Below are 13,933 nucleotides of genomic sequence, written 5' to 3'. Positions count from 1 at the left end.
AATCTCTTTCCAGTCACTTCAAAGCCCCTAAAATTTCCATCTCTCTGTAAGGACTTCTATGATTAATTAGTAGTATTAGCATACCAGAGAGGTGTCAACTGCAGAAAATTGGAAAGGGATGAGAGGTAGGGTATATATATAAGGCTGTATGCTGATGTAGATGAAGCAGTCAGCTTATGTGTTAAGCAACATTTAATTACAAAGAAGTAGGGTCAAATGTAATAGAAGGCAAAAACTTTTTTCAACAAGAGCAAAGCTTGTGCAAAATAGAAGACAAATAGGGCAGTATCACCATGAAAAATAATCAATAATCAGTCAAAATAAACATCATAAAGTTATTTCCAAAAGGTTAAAATGAAAAAAGATGGACAAATCTGATCTCAAACTTAACTGAATGGTCCTCCGTTTGTAAAATTATAATAGATTGAGGAAAAAAAATCAAAGCAAGCAAATGTCAGTTAAATTATATTTATTAGATAAACAGATCCTATAACTTGATATGAAAACAAAGTAACTCCAATAGATATCACAAGGGCAAAAGACATGAACACTTGACCAAGGAAGAAACACAGCTACACAAAATACACAAATATTCAATCTCATTAATAATCAAAGAATGGTTGGAATGTCATTTCTTGCTTATTCAATATAGTTAATAGCAAATTCTACTTTTTCTATTTTCTAAATGTACTCAAATGTACTATTTTTAGTAATATAAAACTGAATTGTTAAAAAAAACAAAGTGTAAAAATTTCTGCCAATGCAGAAATCACAAAAAGCATTAAAATGAATCAATACTTGAATAGGCTGTAAGATTCAGATCCCTAGAAGCCAATTCCTTTTGCCTCTGTTTCTGAGTTTTATTATGGGATTGTGGATAGAGATCCTGATTTACACTCTTGACAATCTCCCAGATACAGGGATATACATATATGCATTTTTTTTCTTCAGGGAGACAATTATTCCATGAAAGCACCTCTTTAGAATCGCGCATTACAGAGGACTCTTATAATTTCCATTTGCTAGTAAGATTGCTATAAAATTTCCCCCATGTAATTAATTCTCAACCCTTGGTATTGAAGCAGCTGAAGATCTATTTTAGTACTGACTGCAAGACAAAACTGTTCTAACCTTTCTGTAGCTGGCTTCTTAGGGAATCTGAAGTTGGTCCTGTCCTGGAGACAGGACTGAAAGGACATTTTTCTGATTTGATGCAGAAGAGAGTATATCTCTTGTTTGCTCAGATCATAGCCTTGAGGCAAATTACACAGCTCAGGATATAACATGGGCTGGAACAGCACCACAACAATCAACCCCAAATTCAAAATAATCATGTCAGAATACTAAATTGGGAGACTGAACTTAAAATCCTATATCTTTGTTCACAATATTTCTTTGCCTTTTTTGTATCATAAATGTTGCTGAAAAGGTCAAAAAAAGCAAAATTAAATTCACTGAGCAGAAACAATTCTGAAATTTGAACTTTGGTAAATAATCTGTACAAAAACAACTCTACAAAAAACAATATACAAGCAGAAAAAGTAATATTAAGCTTCATCTGAAGTAACAATTTAGTCGCATGACAAATCTGGTTGTCCATTTAATATACTGTAGCCTTTAGCTATCTAAATTCTATATGACTATACAGACATTTTCTGATAATGAATTTCCATTTAAATAGAAACAGCTGTTCTGTGGAAGAAAAAAGTTAAAAATTTTACTATAGCTGGAATGCTAATCAATTTCAAAATTTTACATATATTTATACACAAGTACTTATGCATATGTGTGCATGTGTATTTGTACTGTGCATACATATTTTTTTTCCTTTTTCTCTTTAGAGATTCCAAATCCTGACTTTAGGTTATTCAGCTAAACTTCATATATTCTGAGTGCAGCCACACAATTAAAATAGCTGACAGATATGTGAAACACTCTATGCAAGGAGGGGGGCAGCTAGTAATACATGACAACCTTTTATTTTTTCAGATTAGACCAGGTGGCCGCCATTGATGCTTTTCAGTCAGATAAAAATTTTCAGCTTTGAAGCGTAATGGACATAAGTACACATTACTACAGTCACCTACAATTTGACTATGTAACACCACAAAAAGATATCTAACTTAAGCCTTTTTTCTACATTTTTCATTTGTTAAAATAGCTAGATATGTTCAATACATTTTCACAATGCACTTGTTAACCATTTGATAAACATACTAAGCCAAACAAGACAAATAACATGTTACGTTTTTGTGTGATAATTATCAATCAAGATACAATTGAAAGTATGAAATTATCCATGACTGCACTTCAAACTTATTACAGCTCAGACCTAAGAATGATCTGAAGGTGCTGAAAGAGGTGATTCTCTAGAAGGTGACCCAGGGTTTTCTTCAGGTGGAAAAACAGTGAGGGTACAAGCTCGAATGCCACCAAGTGACTCTGGAAGATCAAAAACTTTATGCCACTCATCTTTTTCTGGGTCATACTTCTGGACAATTTCTACCATACAGCGGTTATTCCACGAATAACCACCAACAACATAGATTTTGTTTTCAAAAACAGCCACTCCAACATCACTCTGACCTCTTAACATAGCAGCAATTGGTGTCCATTGGTCAAGGGTTGGTGAATAGTATTCACAGCTTAGAACATCATCATAATCACTTGTTCCTCTGAAATGGTTGCCACCAATGACATAGAGCTTATCTCCAACTGTACACATGCAATGCAGACCTCTGACTGTAGTCATTGGAGCCTTCTGTGTCCATTTGTCTGTATCCGGATCAAAACACATGAGCTCATTTTGGAAAGTATCATGGGTAATTCCTCCTGAAATATACATTAAGCCTCCATACACTGTTCCAGCATGGCCATAATGGGGTTCACTCATTTTTGCAACATAGCTCCATTCATTCATTCTTGGATTGTAACATTCTACTGTGGCCAGTTCACCAGCTGCACTGCGCCCACCAACTGCATATAAATGTCCTTTGAGGGCACTCAAGTGGAAGAATGTGCGCTTTTCATTTAATGATGCTACCTGCATCCATTTATTATACCGAGGATCAAATCTGAAAACTGTATCAACAGCAGTTTTTCCTTTTGTATCATAATTACTCTGACCACCAACTACATAAAGGAAGTTTCCAATGACGGCAATGCCATGCTGGTAACGAGGAGCATCCATAGGAGCTAAGGATCTCCACTCTTGAGCTCTTTCATCATACATCCGTAATTCTTTACTGACAACCAGCTGTTGCCTCAAAACCCCTCCTAATGTAACCAAGTGAGTAGAATCAGATCGAATGGCAGTTCTGTCTGATTGCATCACTGGCTGCATATAAGGCATCATTTGGTAATTGCTAGCTTCCAAAAGCAAATTCACACAGGTATTATCTGTTCTCATGAAATCGACTGTCTGCACATAATTGATGAGGTCCTGTGGTGTCATCAGTGGAAATCGAATATTCTTCATTAATTTTGCGGCATAATCCATACGAGGGTCTTCCAACCTCAGCCACCGGCAGGCAGCCTTGAAGAGTTCAAGTTCAGTACAATGCTTAAGACTATTACTGGAAAGCACAAAGGCAAGCCGTTCAAAAGGAAGTTTTAGAAACTCCCCAGTACTCAATAAAGCAGGAAAGTTCTTCAGGATAAAATTATTAACATATTTATCCACTTCTATAAGATTATAGGTGTTAGCAATTCGTCCAACCTCAACACAATTATCCAAAGAGACTCCTGATATAAGAAATACTTTGCAGAAATCCAAAACAGGCAAAATTTGTAAAAAGCTGGCAGCTTCAAGTGTGTCCTGAAGACTGTCCATATTAAGAGAAAGTTTTGCAGTATATATAAAGTCAATGATTTTCTTCAGACCAACTTTGTTCACCCCATGAAGCTTAATGCACATTAAATCTTGTTCTTTCATTCCACCCGTGAACATAGCCTTGAAATAATCACTGGCAGACGCCATCATAGCGCGGTGAACAGGGAAAATTTCATCTCCATCACCCGGTACTAGGGTCACATCACAAAGCAATCCTTCTATTCTTAGCTGATCAAAGCCTTGCAATACCACCGAACTGTGAGTATTGCTGGTAAAAAATCGTGTGGTTCCTGCCTTGCAAGGCTGCAAGTGGGCAGAGACACCCATATCGCCGTTACCAAGAGACACTTTCATGTGAAAGCCTTCCTCTTGACTGAGAAAGAAATTCTAACCTGAAAGCTTCACAGGAAATAACGCCAAAGAGCAAAAGAGCTCACGTTTATTAAGGGTAAGCAGTCACTGCAGTAGCCCTTGAGATACGCCAGTCATGCACTGGAAGCTGTCCACAAAGGCCCGTGGACCTCAAATCAGCTTATTAGGTTGTTGACTCATCACCTGAAGCAGTTAAATGACCCGGTTCACCTCGTCCGGCCTGTGCTGCCGCTCCTTTAGCAGTTCCGCTGAGACACAGGGAGGAGGCGCCTCTACGTCCTAGAGCTCCGCGGCTCGCTCCGCGAAGAGGCCCAGCACCTCAGTGCGGGGCCCGCTGCGCCCTCCGCTGTTACCAGAGTGTCGCCGCCGCCACCAGCCTATCTTCGAGCAAGGTTCTGGAATACCCCTCTGGGCCTGGAACCCGAGCCTGGAACACCAGCTTAATCCCAGACTCTAAACGAGTTGTTCCGGAAAGGACTACTCCCAGGATCCCCCGGGGTAGGAGCGGCTGTGAAACTACTGCGCCTGCGCGGGCGTCCGGCCTCACCCGTCGGCGGGTTCGTGGGGTTGGGGGGAGCAGTGTGCGCGGGGGGCGGGGAGGCCGAGAGGCTGAGGAAGCTGCGAGGTTCTGGGCGGGGCCATGCTGGGCTTTTGTGCCCTGGTGTGGGCGAGGCCAAGTAGATGGAGTGAGTGCGTGTGCTTTTATGCTGTGCTTTTGCTATAAAATTTGCTCGGGGTCTAAGCGCTTCCCTCTTCCGGGTCTGCTTTTTCTTTGAGATTTCCACTTCCTGACTTGTCTGAATAAAAAGGAAATGCGGCTTTTCTATAAATCTAGTAGAAACCTGGCAGAAAAGGTCCTAGGAGGATGCTTGGATTTCTTTTTCTTTTCTTTTTTTTTTTAACCATAAAACATTTAAGAATTTTTCTCAATTAGTAGACACCTCAGTTATAACTTTGGTTCATAGTTCCATTTTTTAAAAAATAGCTAAAGCTTACTATTTGTATCTACTAAGTTATGACCAGAGCACAGTATATAAATTATAAATTCTGAAGTTTTGGCTTGCAGTGTGATGGCATCATAAATAATTTTTTCATGCTTTTGTACTCACTATGTTTCAAATGGTTACACAATTTTCTAGTAACCATACATGATATTTTACCTATTGTTTGCCCATGGCTATATATTTTCTTGTCCTCCATTGCCTTACAGAATAGGTAATAAACTTAAAGAATTTGTGCACAAAACTACCTTGCTTTGGATAATGTTTGGTAAGCTATTCAAGTCATTGTGTCCAAAATATTGTCACACATAATGTTTGAGTGTTCAGCTATACCAATATTTTTCCCTTAATGTGTATTTTAACTTGCTTTTCTTTAATTACTAGTAAATTTAAATTTCAACAGAGGAATAAAGTGTACTTTGACACAATTTCTCCCAAATTTTCTAACGTTTTAAAATTATTACTGTCTTTTAAATACTTCTAGTTTGTTTATATATATGCAAACTAACAATAATTTTATTACTTTATTTTTTATGTAAAAGATAACATACCATATACAGTTCTCCACCTTTCTTTTTCATTTCAAGATCTCCCAGAATTAGTATATACAGACTGTTTATATTTTTAAAAAATATTGCTACTGAATGGATATGTCATAAGTTATTATTGTCATAAATGGCAGGTGTGGAACCACTTGCTCAGAGACAGGCTTTTTTTAGGAAAAAGAAAAGTTTATTCCAGTGAACAGGGACTAGAACCAGGGATTGAAATTTGGGATAGAGTTTAACACCTAACAGGGAAAGAAAACTACACTTATATAGAGTTTTGGGAAGGCTATAATAAGGAATGTGTTTTTGACTTGGGTGCCCAAGGACAGTCTGTGTAGGTGTGTAGACAGTCGCTGGACTTCTCAGAGAGATTGTATGTTTTGTCATGTACTTATTTGTCCTGTTTACTGAGAAATTGACTGTTATTTGCTGAAACAGCCAGTATGCTTTGTCCTGTTTGTTTGTGAAGATCTAACTTAGGCCAGGCCTGACGTTCCCGGTCTTTTTGTTGTTATATACAGAAAGGGGGCGGGGGGGCCAGGGAAGTGAACAGAGTTTCTCATGGCTGTTTTGTGTGTGACAAATGGGTGGTAAGGACAGCCTATGTGGAAGAAAAATCTTGGAGAACGGGAGCATATAGAGGACTGGCCAGGGCCAGCATCTGTCTATTGGTGATTGTTTGTATATGGGTGATCCTGTAAGAATTGTGAAAGAAGTTTGAAGAGGCATGGCCCAAATAGGAGGAGAATGATACAGGCAGGTCCAGTAAATGAAAGAAGCCATGTAATCCAGTCCCAAATATCAGTCCATGAGTTAAACAAGTGCTCTCTAATTTCTGAGGCCTTGTCTGCTAGTTTCTTAGCTGCATCCCGTACTATGCCTGATTGATTGGAATAAAAACAACATTCTTCTCCTAGAAAGATGCATAATCTGTCTCTCTCAGCAATTAGAAGATCCAAGCCTTGTCCATTCTGTAAAGCCACTGCTGTTAGGGAGTCTGTCTAGTTCTGTAAAGTGAGAATGGAATCGGCTATTTCTTTGAGGCTGTCAGAAAGATCTTGAGGGAGAAAGTGATACTGGGTTAGTGAAGTAGTTAAACCTGCCTTGCCAGTCCCTACAGGAGCAGTGAGGCCTAGACCAACAAGCAAGGCCATTAAGTGTATGACTCTATGCTGTCAGACCTGGCTGTAACGGTGACAGGCAGGCTCTGGTTTCTTGGGGCAGTATCTGTATTTGGGCTAAGGTACAGTGTGCAAGTGCTGGTCCAGTTAGTGGGAAGGCACAAGTAGGTGGGAATCCCACAAAGGAAAAAGACGCGTTGGCTGGGTAAACAGAATTGGATGTGGATTTAAAGTTAAAGAACAACAGAATTGGTTGTGGATTGGTTAAAGAGGTAGGTGACTTTTTTGTTTTCTGTTTTCTCTTTCCTACATGCTAAGGGTGCCTGCCAGAGCAGCACCTGTCAGTGGCTGGCAGGAGATTTGACTGGCGCCTATTGTCTTATTTTCCCACTGTAGGAAAAATCTTTTACTGCCTATTAGAACACATTGTGAGGAATGGTTAAAGGTAGGCAAGAAGAGACAATCTGAGCAAGTGAGAGATTTATAACAAGGGACTCATGGGAGTAAAGGTATGCATGGGAAATGGTGGGTGTTGCAGAACCCTGTTCATGTAGCAGTATTGTTGTTATAACTTTTGGAGGGCCAAAACAATGAACAGGCTGAGTGAATGGGGCATCCTGAGTAACCTGGTCATTGATATAGTTGCTTGATACCAGAAATAGTAGTGTATAGTTACACTGGTGGAGGAGTAGATGTCCTAGTGATATACCAGAGGACAGATTATGTTGAATGCAAATGGCTTGGAAGGTTAGAGTAGTGTGTTAGTTACTTTTCTCTCATTGCTGAGACAAAATAACCAACACCCCAAATTAAAGGAGGAAAGGTTTATTTGGCTTGCAGTTTGTAGAAGTTTCATCCCATAAACGGCTGGCTCCAAGCAAGGTGGCAGAAGGGCAATAGTTCATGGCTGCAGAAACAGCAAAAGCAACAAGAGACTTTAAGAGTATCTCCTTGGCCCTTTTTTCTTGTTCAGACCACTGGGTTTAGGGGCTGAGAAACCAACCTCTCATGCAGTTTAGTAATTCCATGCCCTTAATCCCAGAACCACACACTCTACATTCAGCACCTCAGAAAAAGCCTATGACCACATGAGGCTTTGGTGTGTGTGTGTGTGGGGGGTCCATCTAGACAAAAACCATAACATTCCTCCCCTGATTCTTCAAAGACTCATGCACATTCCTTTATGCAAAAAAGCATTTAGTCCATCTCTAAAAGTTGCCAAAGTCCTAACAGTTTCAGCATTGTTGAAAAGTCCAAGTCCAAAGTCTCCTCTGAGATTTAAGACAAATCTTAGCTGCAAGCCCCTGTACAAATGAAAAGAAAGTTAAATGCTTCCAAAACATTCAATGGCACAAGATAGACATTTCCATTCCAAAAGCTACGGACAGATGGATACAAAGGAATGAGACCAAAGCAAATCCAAAATCCATCAGTGGAAACATTAAATCCTGCAGTTACACTTCCAGCATCCCCAGCAATCTCTGGCAAGTTGTGAACTCCAAAGGGCTTTGGTGGCTCTGCCCCTATGGCACTTCTGGTGGTTGTAGCTCCCATGGCTTTTCTCTTGGGCTGGCTGTGCTCCCTTTTTACAGCTTTCCTCAGGCAATCCATGTTCCTGACTTCTCCAAACTTCTGGGGTCTCCACAGCATCTTTGGCTTCACACTCACAGCTTCACACATTACACTCTCAGGGGCACACTGTCTGGCCTCCAAGGCCTTCTTCTGAAATCTGGGTGGCAGCCTTCCTGACCCCACACCTCTTCCATTCTGTATGTGCCTAAAATCAGTGCCACATGGATTATACCATGGTCAGCTGCCAGCTGGAGCAGTAGCCAGGCTTCCCTCTCTCTTGGCTTAGGGGTTGAGTGCAATAGCCCTGAATCCAATTATGAGGAGCAAATTCTCTAGGCTGCCACCATTCTGGAACATGGTCCTCTGGTGCTTTCTTTGCAAAGCAAATTCTTTCACCTTTACAACTCTGAGGCTGCAAAGTGTGGAGTTGTGCTGCTTCCTGTGATGCCCCTAGGCCATCTTTTCTATCCTTCTGTTTTTTCTCAACATTCAAGACCTCTGCTCTATTTTTGTAGTTCACAGCTTTACTAGAACTTCCTTTCTGGCCAAACTAAAAACGTTTTAAATCATTGTGCTGGCCTCTCTGCTCTTGACTCTCAACATAGATCTGGCTAAAAGCCCCCAACAGTAGCCATGCTACTGCCTCAACATTAGACTGCTTTGAAGTTTTTTTCTGCAAGATTAATTAGTCCACTCCCTTTAGTCTTAGTCTCAGGCAAAGTCTTTGGACATGAACAAAATGCAGACAAACTTTCTGCCAAGCCATAACACACATCATCTGGAGCCCAACAGCCAGTGCAGTCCTTCTTCCCAGCAGAAACCTCCCGAGCGTGGTCTTTACTGGGTTTTTGGTCTTCTGAGCTCTGACAAGAATCTACCACACAGAGCAGCCTAAGGTGTTTCAGCTCTACTTCTTCACCCAGCATCTTTGAACCTTTCCTAACTCTTCCCCTTCCCACAAGCCAGTCCCAGAGGCTCTTGAGCCATATGGCCAGCTAATGTCACAGCAATAACCCCACTTGTGGTACCAGATTTCTGTGTTAGTTACCTTTCTCTCATTACTGAGACAAAATATTCAACAACCAAAGTTAAAGGGGGCAAAGTTTATTTGGCTCACAATTTGTAGAAGTTTCAGTCAATAATTGGCTGGCTCCAAGGCAGGGTGACAGAGGGGTGATAGTTCATGGCAGTGGAAGCAGCAAAAGCAACAAGACACCTTAAGAGTATCTTCCTGCCCCTTTTATCTTATTCAGACTACCAGGATTTGAGGGGTGCTAAACCAATCATGTGGTTTAGTAATCACATGCCCTTAATCCCAGCATGACACACTCTAGATTTAGCACCTCAGAAAAAGCCTATGACCACATGAGGTTTTGGGATGACATCTAGACACAAAGCATAACTAGTAGTATCAGTGGTTATGGGCCATGTATGGGCTTAGTTGAGCTTTCAAATTTAACATTATTAGCAAAATAGGATTAGAGGAGTTGGGTTGCACATTTTGACTGAGGGTCTTTTGTCAGTGAGGGGGAAAGTGGCCACTGACATTTTGTTGAGGAGTTAGAGTGGGTCCTTCATTTCCCTATCATTTTGGGGAGATGATATGTAAGATTGGTAAGGGCCCAGACCTGAGGAGGAACTGGGATGGCCATATAGATGGCTGTAGACATGGAAATACAGAGCCAGCAGTCTTTGGCTAAGGGCAGATTGTACTGATCCAGCAGGGAATAGGTTAACTGTAAAGTTTTGTAAAATTAATTAGGAATAATGGGGGGGTTGGCTGACCACAAAGATATCCAGCATGTGAGTGTGAGAAGTGATTCCATCCCTGAGGCAAAAGACAATTGAGTTGGTGCTTTAGACAGGATGTTTAAGGTCCTTGCTATCAATCACTGAGCAGGAGGAGGGCAAGAAAGAAGGAAGAAAATGACCTCTTCTAGAAAAAAGTCACACAGAGTGCCCTAAAACAGAAATCTTCTATCCATGTAAGATATGACTCTAGAGTGGAAGTTTGGGAGGGGAACCAAGTAAGGTCACAGCAGACTAAATGAAGAAAGTAAATAAAATAACAAGACAAACAAAAGCAAGGCATTTATATATCCTCTGGAATTCTGGTCAGCCTGAGAGAAATAGGGGAGATTACTTTTGATTTCCACAAGGAGGGGGTCAAGCTAGTTGTCTGCTGGGCATAGCTTCACCCTAGATCAATAAACCCACTGAGGAGGATCATGGAGATGCTGTTAGAGTGCTATAGTTAGTAAAAAGAGTTCCTTTCTACTTAGCCTATAGGGACTAGGGATTAAAGTTTTTTTTATATATTAGAATCCTTTTATTAGCCCAGTTATCTTTGTGAGGCTGGGTGTTGGGAAAAGGGAGGAGAAGGTTTATAGCATGTCTTATGTCTTTTAGGACTTGTTGTAGGACAGGGAGATAGTCTCCAATGGGGTTAGGTTACTGGCTGAGATGTGCCCCAAGTAAAAAGGGCCATATAAACGCTGAAATGGACTATACCTTGTAGGTTCTCTGGGCATGGCTCTGACGTGGAGGAGAGCAATGGGAAGCAGGGAAACCCAGTCTTTATGAAGTTGGAGCATGAGCCTGGTAAGGTAGGCCTTAAGGAGGCATCCCATTCTACCTTCCTGGATGACTGAAGCTGGTAGGAGGTATGAAGGTTCTATTGTATACCAAGTGACTTAGATACCTCCTGGGTAATTTGACTAATGAAAGCTGGGCCATTGTCTGATAGAATAGAAGTGGGAAGCCCAAACCAGAGATGATATCAGCTAGGAGTTAACAACTGCAGAGGCTTTTTTTGAGACTGTGGGAAAGGCTTCTCTCCACCCCATGAAGGTGTCAACCCAGACCAGGAGATATCTTAACTTTCATACTCATGGCATGTGAGTGAAATCAATTTTCCAGTCCTAAGTTGGGGAAAACCCTCAAGCTTGATGTGTAGGGAAAGGAGTGGGCCTCAAGGTGCCCTGAGGTGTGGTTACCTGGCAAACAGAACAGTGAGTGGTGATAGTTTTGAGGAAGGTCTTCCAGAAAGGAAAACAGATAAAAGGCTCAAGCAGATGGGTTAGGGGTTTGTAGCCTGCATGAAAATTGTCATGAAGAGAAGAAAGAATGGCATGAGCCTGTGAGGCAGGGAGGAAGAATTTTCCCTAACTTAGCAACCATCCATTTTTGGTGGGGAGGTCCTGATAATTGTTGGTGCTTGGAAGGAGAATAGCCTGGAGTGAAGCTATAAAGGGAAAATATTGACCCTTGGGGGCATGGAGGGAGAGATTAGTACCTTCTTTTGTGGTCTTATCTGCAAAAGTATTTCCTGCAACTGTGGGATATGAAAGTTTCTGGTGTCCCTGCAGTGAGGCACAACCACCAATGTAGGTAGGACAACAGCCTGAAGAAGGGCTTAAATGAGTCGGACATTAATGACTGAAGACCCTTGGGAATTGAGGAACCCTCTTTCTGCCCAGATGGTGGCATGATTGTGTGATATATGAAATGAGTACTTTGAGTTTATATAGATGTTAACTTGTAAGCCCTTAGCTAGTATAAGAGCACAGGTCAGAGTTGTTAGTTTAGCCTGTTAGAGGTAGTGGAAGGAGGGAGAGGTACAGCTTCTATGATAGAGTTTTGGGAGACAATAGTGTATCCCACTCTGGCAGGGGAATTAGGGGTGGGCTTGTATGAACTCCAGTCAGTGAACCAGGTGTGGTTAGGGTTGGGAAGAGGGAAGGTGGAAATGTGAGGAAAAGGAGAGGTTGCTAGGTGTATCAGAGAGGTTGCTAGGTATATCAGTCTTGTGATTCAGGATTTTTAGAAAGGAGTGGTGGATTGATAAAGTGAGTGTCTGGATTAAAATCAGGACTCAGGGTGATTGTAACCATGAGAGTCTCCATGAAAAGTGCATAGAGTTGAATAAGGCAAGGGGCAGAGAGAAAGTGTGATAGGTGGAATGAAGACACAAGTCCCTGAAGGATTGTGAAAAGAGTAAAGGTGAGTGAGGCATGTCTGGTGATTTTGAATGTCTGTAGGAGTAGCAGGGCTGCAGTGGCAGCCACTCCTAGGCATGGTGGCCAGCCTGTGACAGTGGGATCAAGCTGCTTGGACAGAAACACAATTGGCCATAGGCTGGTACCTTGGGTCAGAACACCCACTGCACATCCCCTGTACTCTACTGAACAAAGGCTGAAGGGTTGGGTGTGGTCTTGGAGGGCCAAAGAGGGGGCCGTTTTTAGGGCCTCTTTGAAGGTGTGAAAGAATGAGTGAGGGAAGGCTTTGTGATCTAAGGGCCCAGCAGGATGTCCTTTTGTTTGTAGAGGGGTTTGGTGAGGAGAGCAAAACTGGGAACCTAGAGACAGAAATATCCTAGTATGCTGAGAAAGGAAATGAGCTGTTGTTTGGTAGTGGGAACTAGAATCTGGGAAATTAAGTGGATGCAATCTGGAGGTAGGTCTCAGGTATGTTTGAAGAGAATGATGCTCAGATAGGTGACAGATGAGGAAGAGGTTTGGGCCTTAGAAGGGGAGATACGATATCCCTTGGAGTCTAGATGCTGTAATAAGAGGAGATCTTTATGGGACACCTCGTAGGAGGGACTGCAGAGGAGGAGGTCATCTACATACTGTATGAGAGAAGGAGAGATGAAAGGAGAATAAATCATATGAATGGGCCTTACCAATATAGTAGAAACTATCCCAGAAGCGCTGAGGCAAGGCAGTCCAGGTCAGCTGTTGGGACTGATGGGTATTAGGATCTGTCCAGGTGAAGTCAAAGGCTGTGAGGAGGAGTATAGGGGAACAGTGAAAAATACATCTTTCAGATCTAAAACGGAGTAATGAGTGGTGGTTGAAGGGATAGAAGATACAAGTGTGCAGGGATTTGACACCACAGGGTGTATAGGGAGAACAATCTGATTAATAGCATAGAGATCTTATACCAGCCTATAAGAGCCATCTGCCTTTTGTACTGGGAGAATGGGGGTATTGTAAGGGGAATTGCCAGGAATTAGTAAACTGTGCTGCAATAGGTGAGAGATAATAGGGTGTAAGTCTCTTAAAGCTGGGTCAGGGGTGGGATATTGTCATTGGGCAGAGTAGGGGTGGTTTGGCTTGAGAGGGATGGTAAGAGGTTGTTGGGTGAATGTAGGAGGTGGGATGGAAATGTCTCAGACTCTGGAGTTGATGAGGAGAGATGATAGGAGCCTTGGGAGGAGGCAGGGAAGGAGAGACCAGAGCAGCTATAAGTGCTGGCAGTGTCCCAGTGATGGTCAGAGTGGCTGACAGCTTAGCTAAGATACTTATCCTAAAAGGGTAACAGGACAAGTAGGAATAACTGAAAGTAAGTGTGGGAAAAAGTGTTGGCCCAATTAACACCAAATTGGGGGCATCTTAAAAGGTCTGGAGACTTTGCTGTCAATTCCCACAACAGTAATTGGGGCCAAGGGGTTGGTCCTCAAAAAGAAGGCAAGATAGAGTGGGT

General features: G+C 41.8%; 1 protein-coding gene and 1 pseudogene across 2 annotated transcripts in view; one reads left to right on the top strand and one right to left on the bottom strand.

Annotated features, from left to right (window-relative positions):
• Positions 1-454: 454 nt before the first annotated feature.
• On the bottom strand, positions 455-4,694 carry Klhl9 (kelch like family member 9). The gene has a single exon (XM_004838349.3). It carries the CDS (start codon positions 4,184-4,186, stop codon positions 2,333-2,335), a length of 1,854 nt encoding a protein of 617 aa, XP_004838406.1. The 5' UTR covers positions 4,187-4,694; the 3' UTR covers positions 455-2,332.
• The window catches only part of LOC106008827 (diphosphoinositol polyphosphate phosphohydrolase 2 pseudogene), a 48,663-nt pseudogene continuing 39,244 nt past the window's right edge, over positions 4,515-13,933 (top strand). The window contains exon 1 of the transcript XR_002392514.2: positions 4,515-4,702. The product of XR_002392514.2 is annotated as a diphosphoinositol polyphosphate phosphohydrolase 2 pseudogene (transcript). The remainder of the gene's footprint in view (positions 4,703-13,933) is intronic.

Source organism: Heterocephalus glaber, unplaced genomic scaffold, assembly GCF_053883595.1.
Source record: "Heterocephalus glaber isolate CG9 unplaced genomic scaffold, H.glaber_assembly_v1.0 deba00001481, whole genome shotgun sequence".
Lineage (NCBI taxonomy): Eukaryota > Metazoa > Chordata > Mammalia > Rodentia > Bathyergidae > Heterocephalus > Heterocephalus glaber.
Note: the sequence above shows the minus strand (reverse complement) of the source record. Positions and strands in the feature narration are given on the sequence as shown.

Bases quoted from the DNA above. Each gene is read 5' to 3' on its own strand.
- Klhl9 (XM_004838349.3), bottom strand. From the start codon at position 4,186: ATGAAAGTGTCTCTTGGTAACGGCGATATGGGTGTCTCTGCCCACTTG.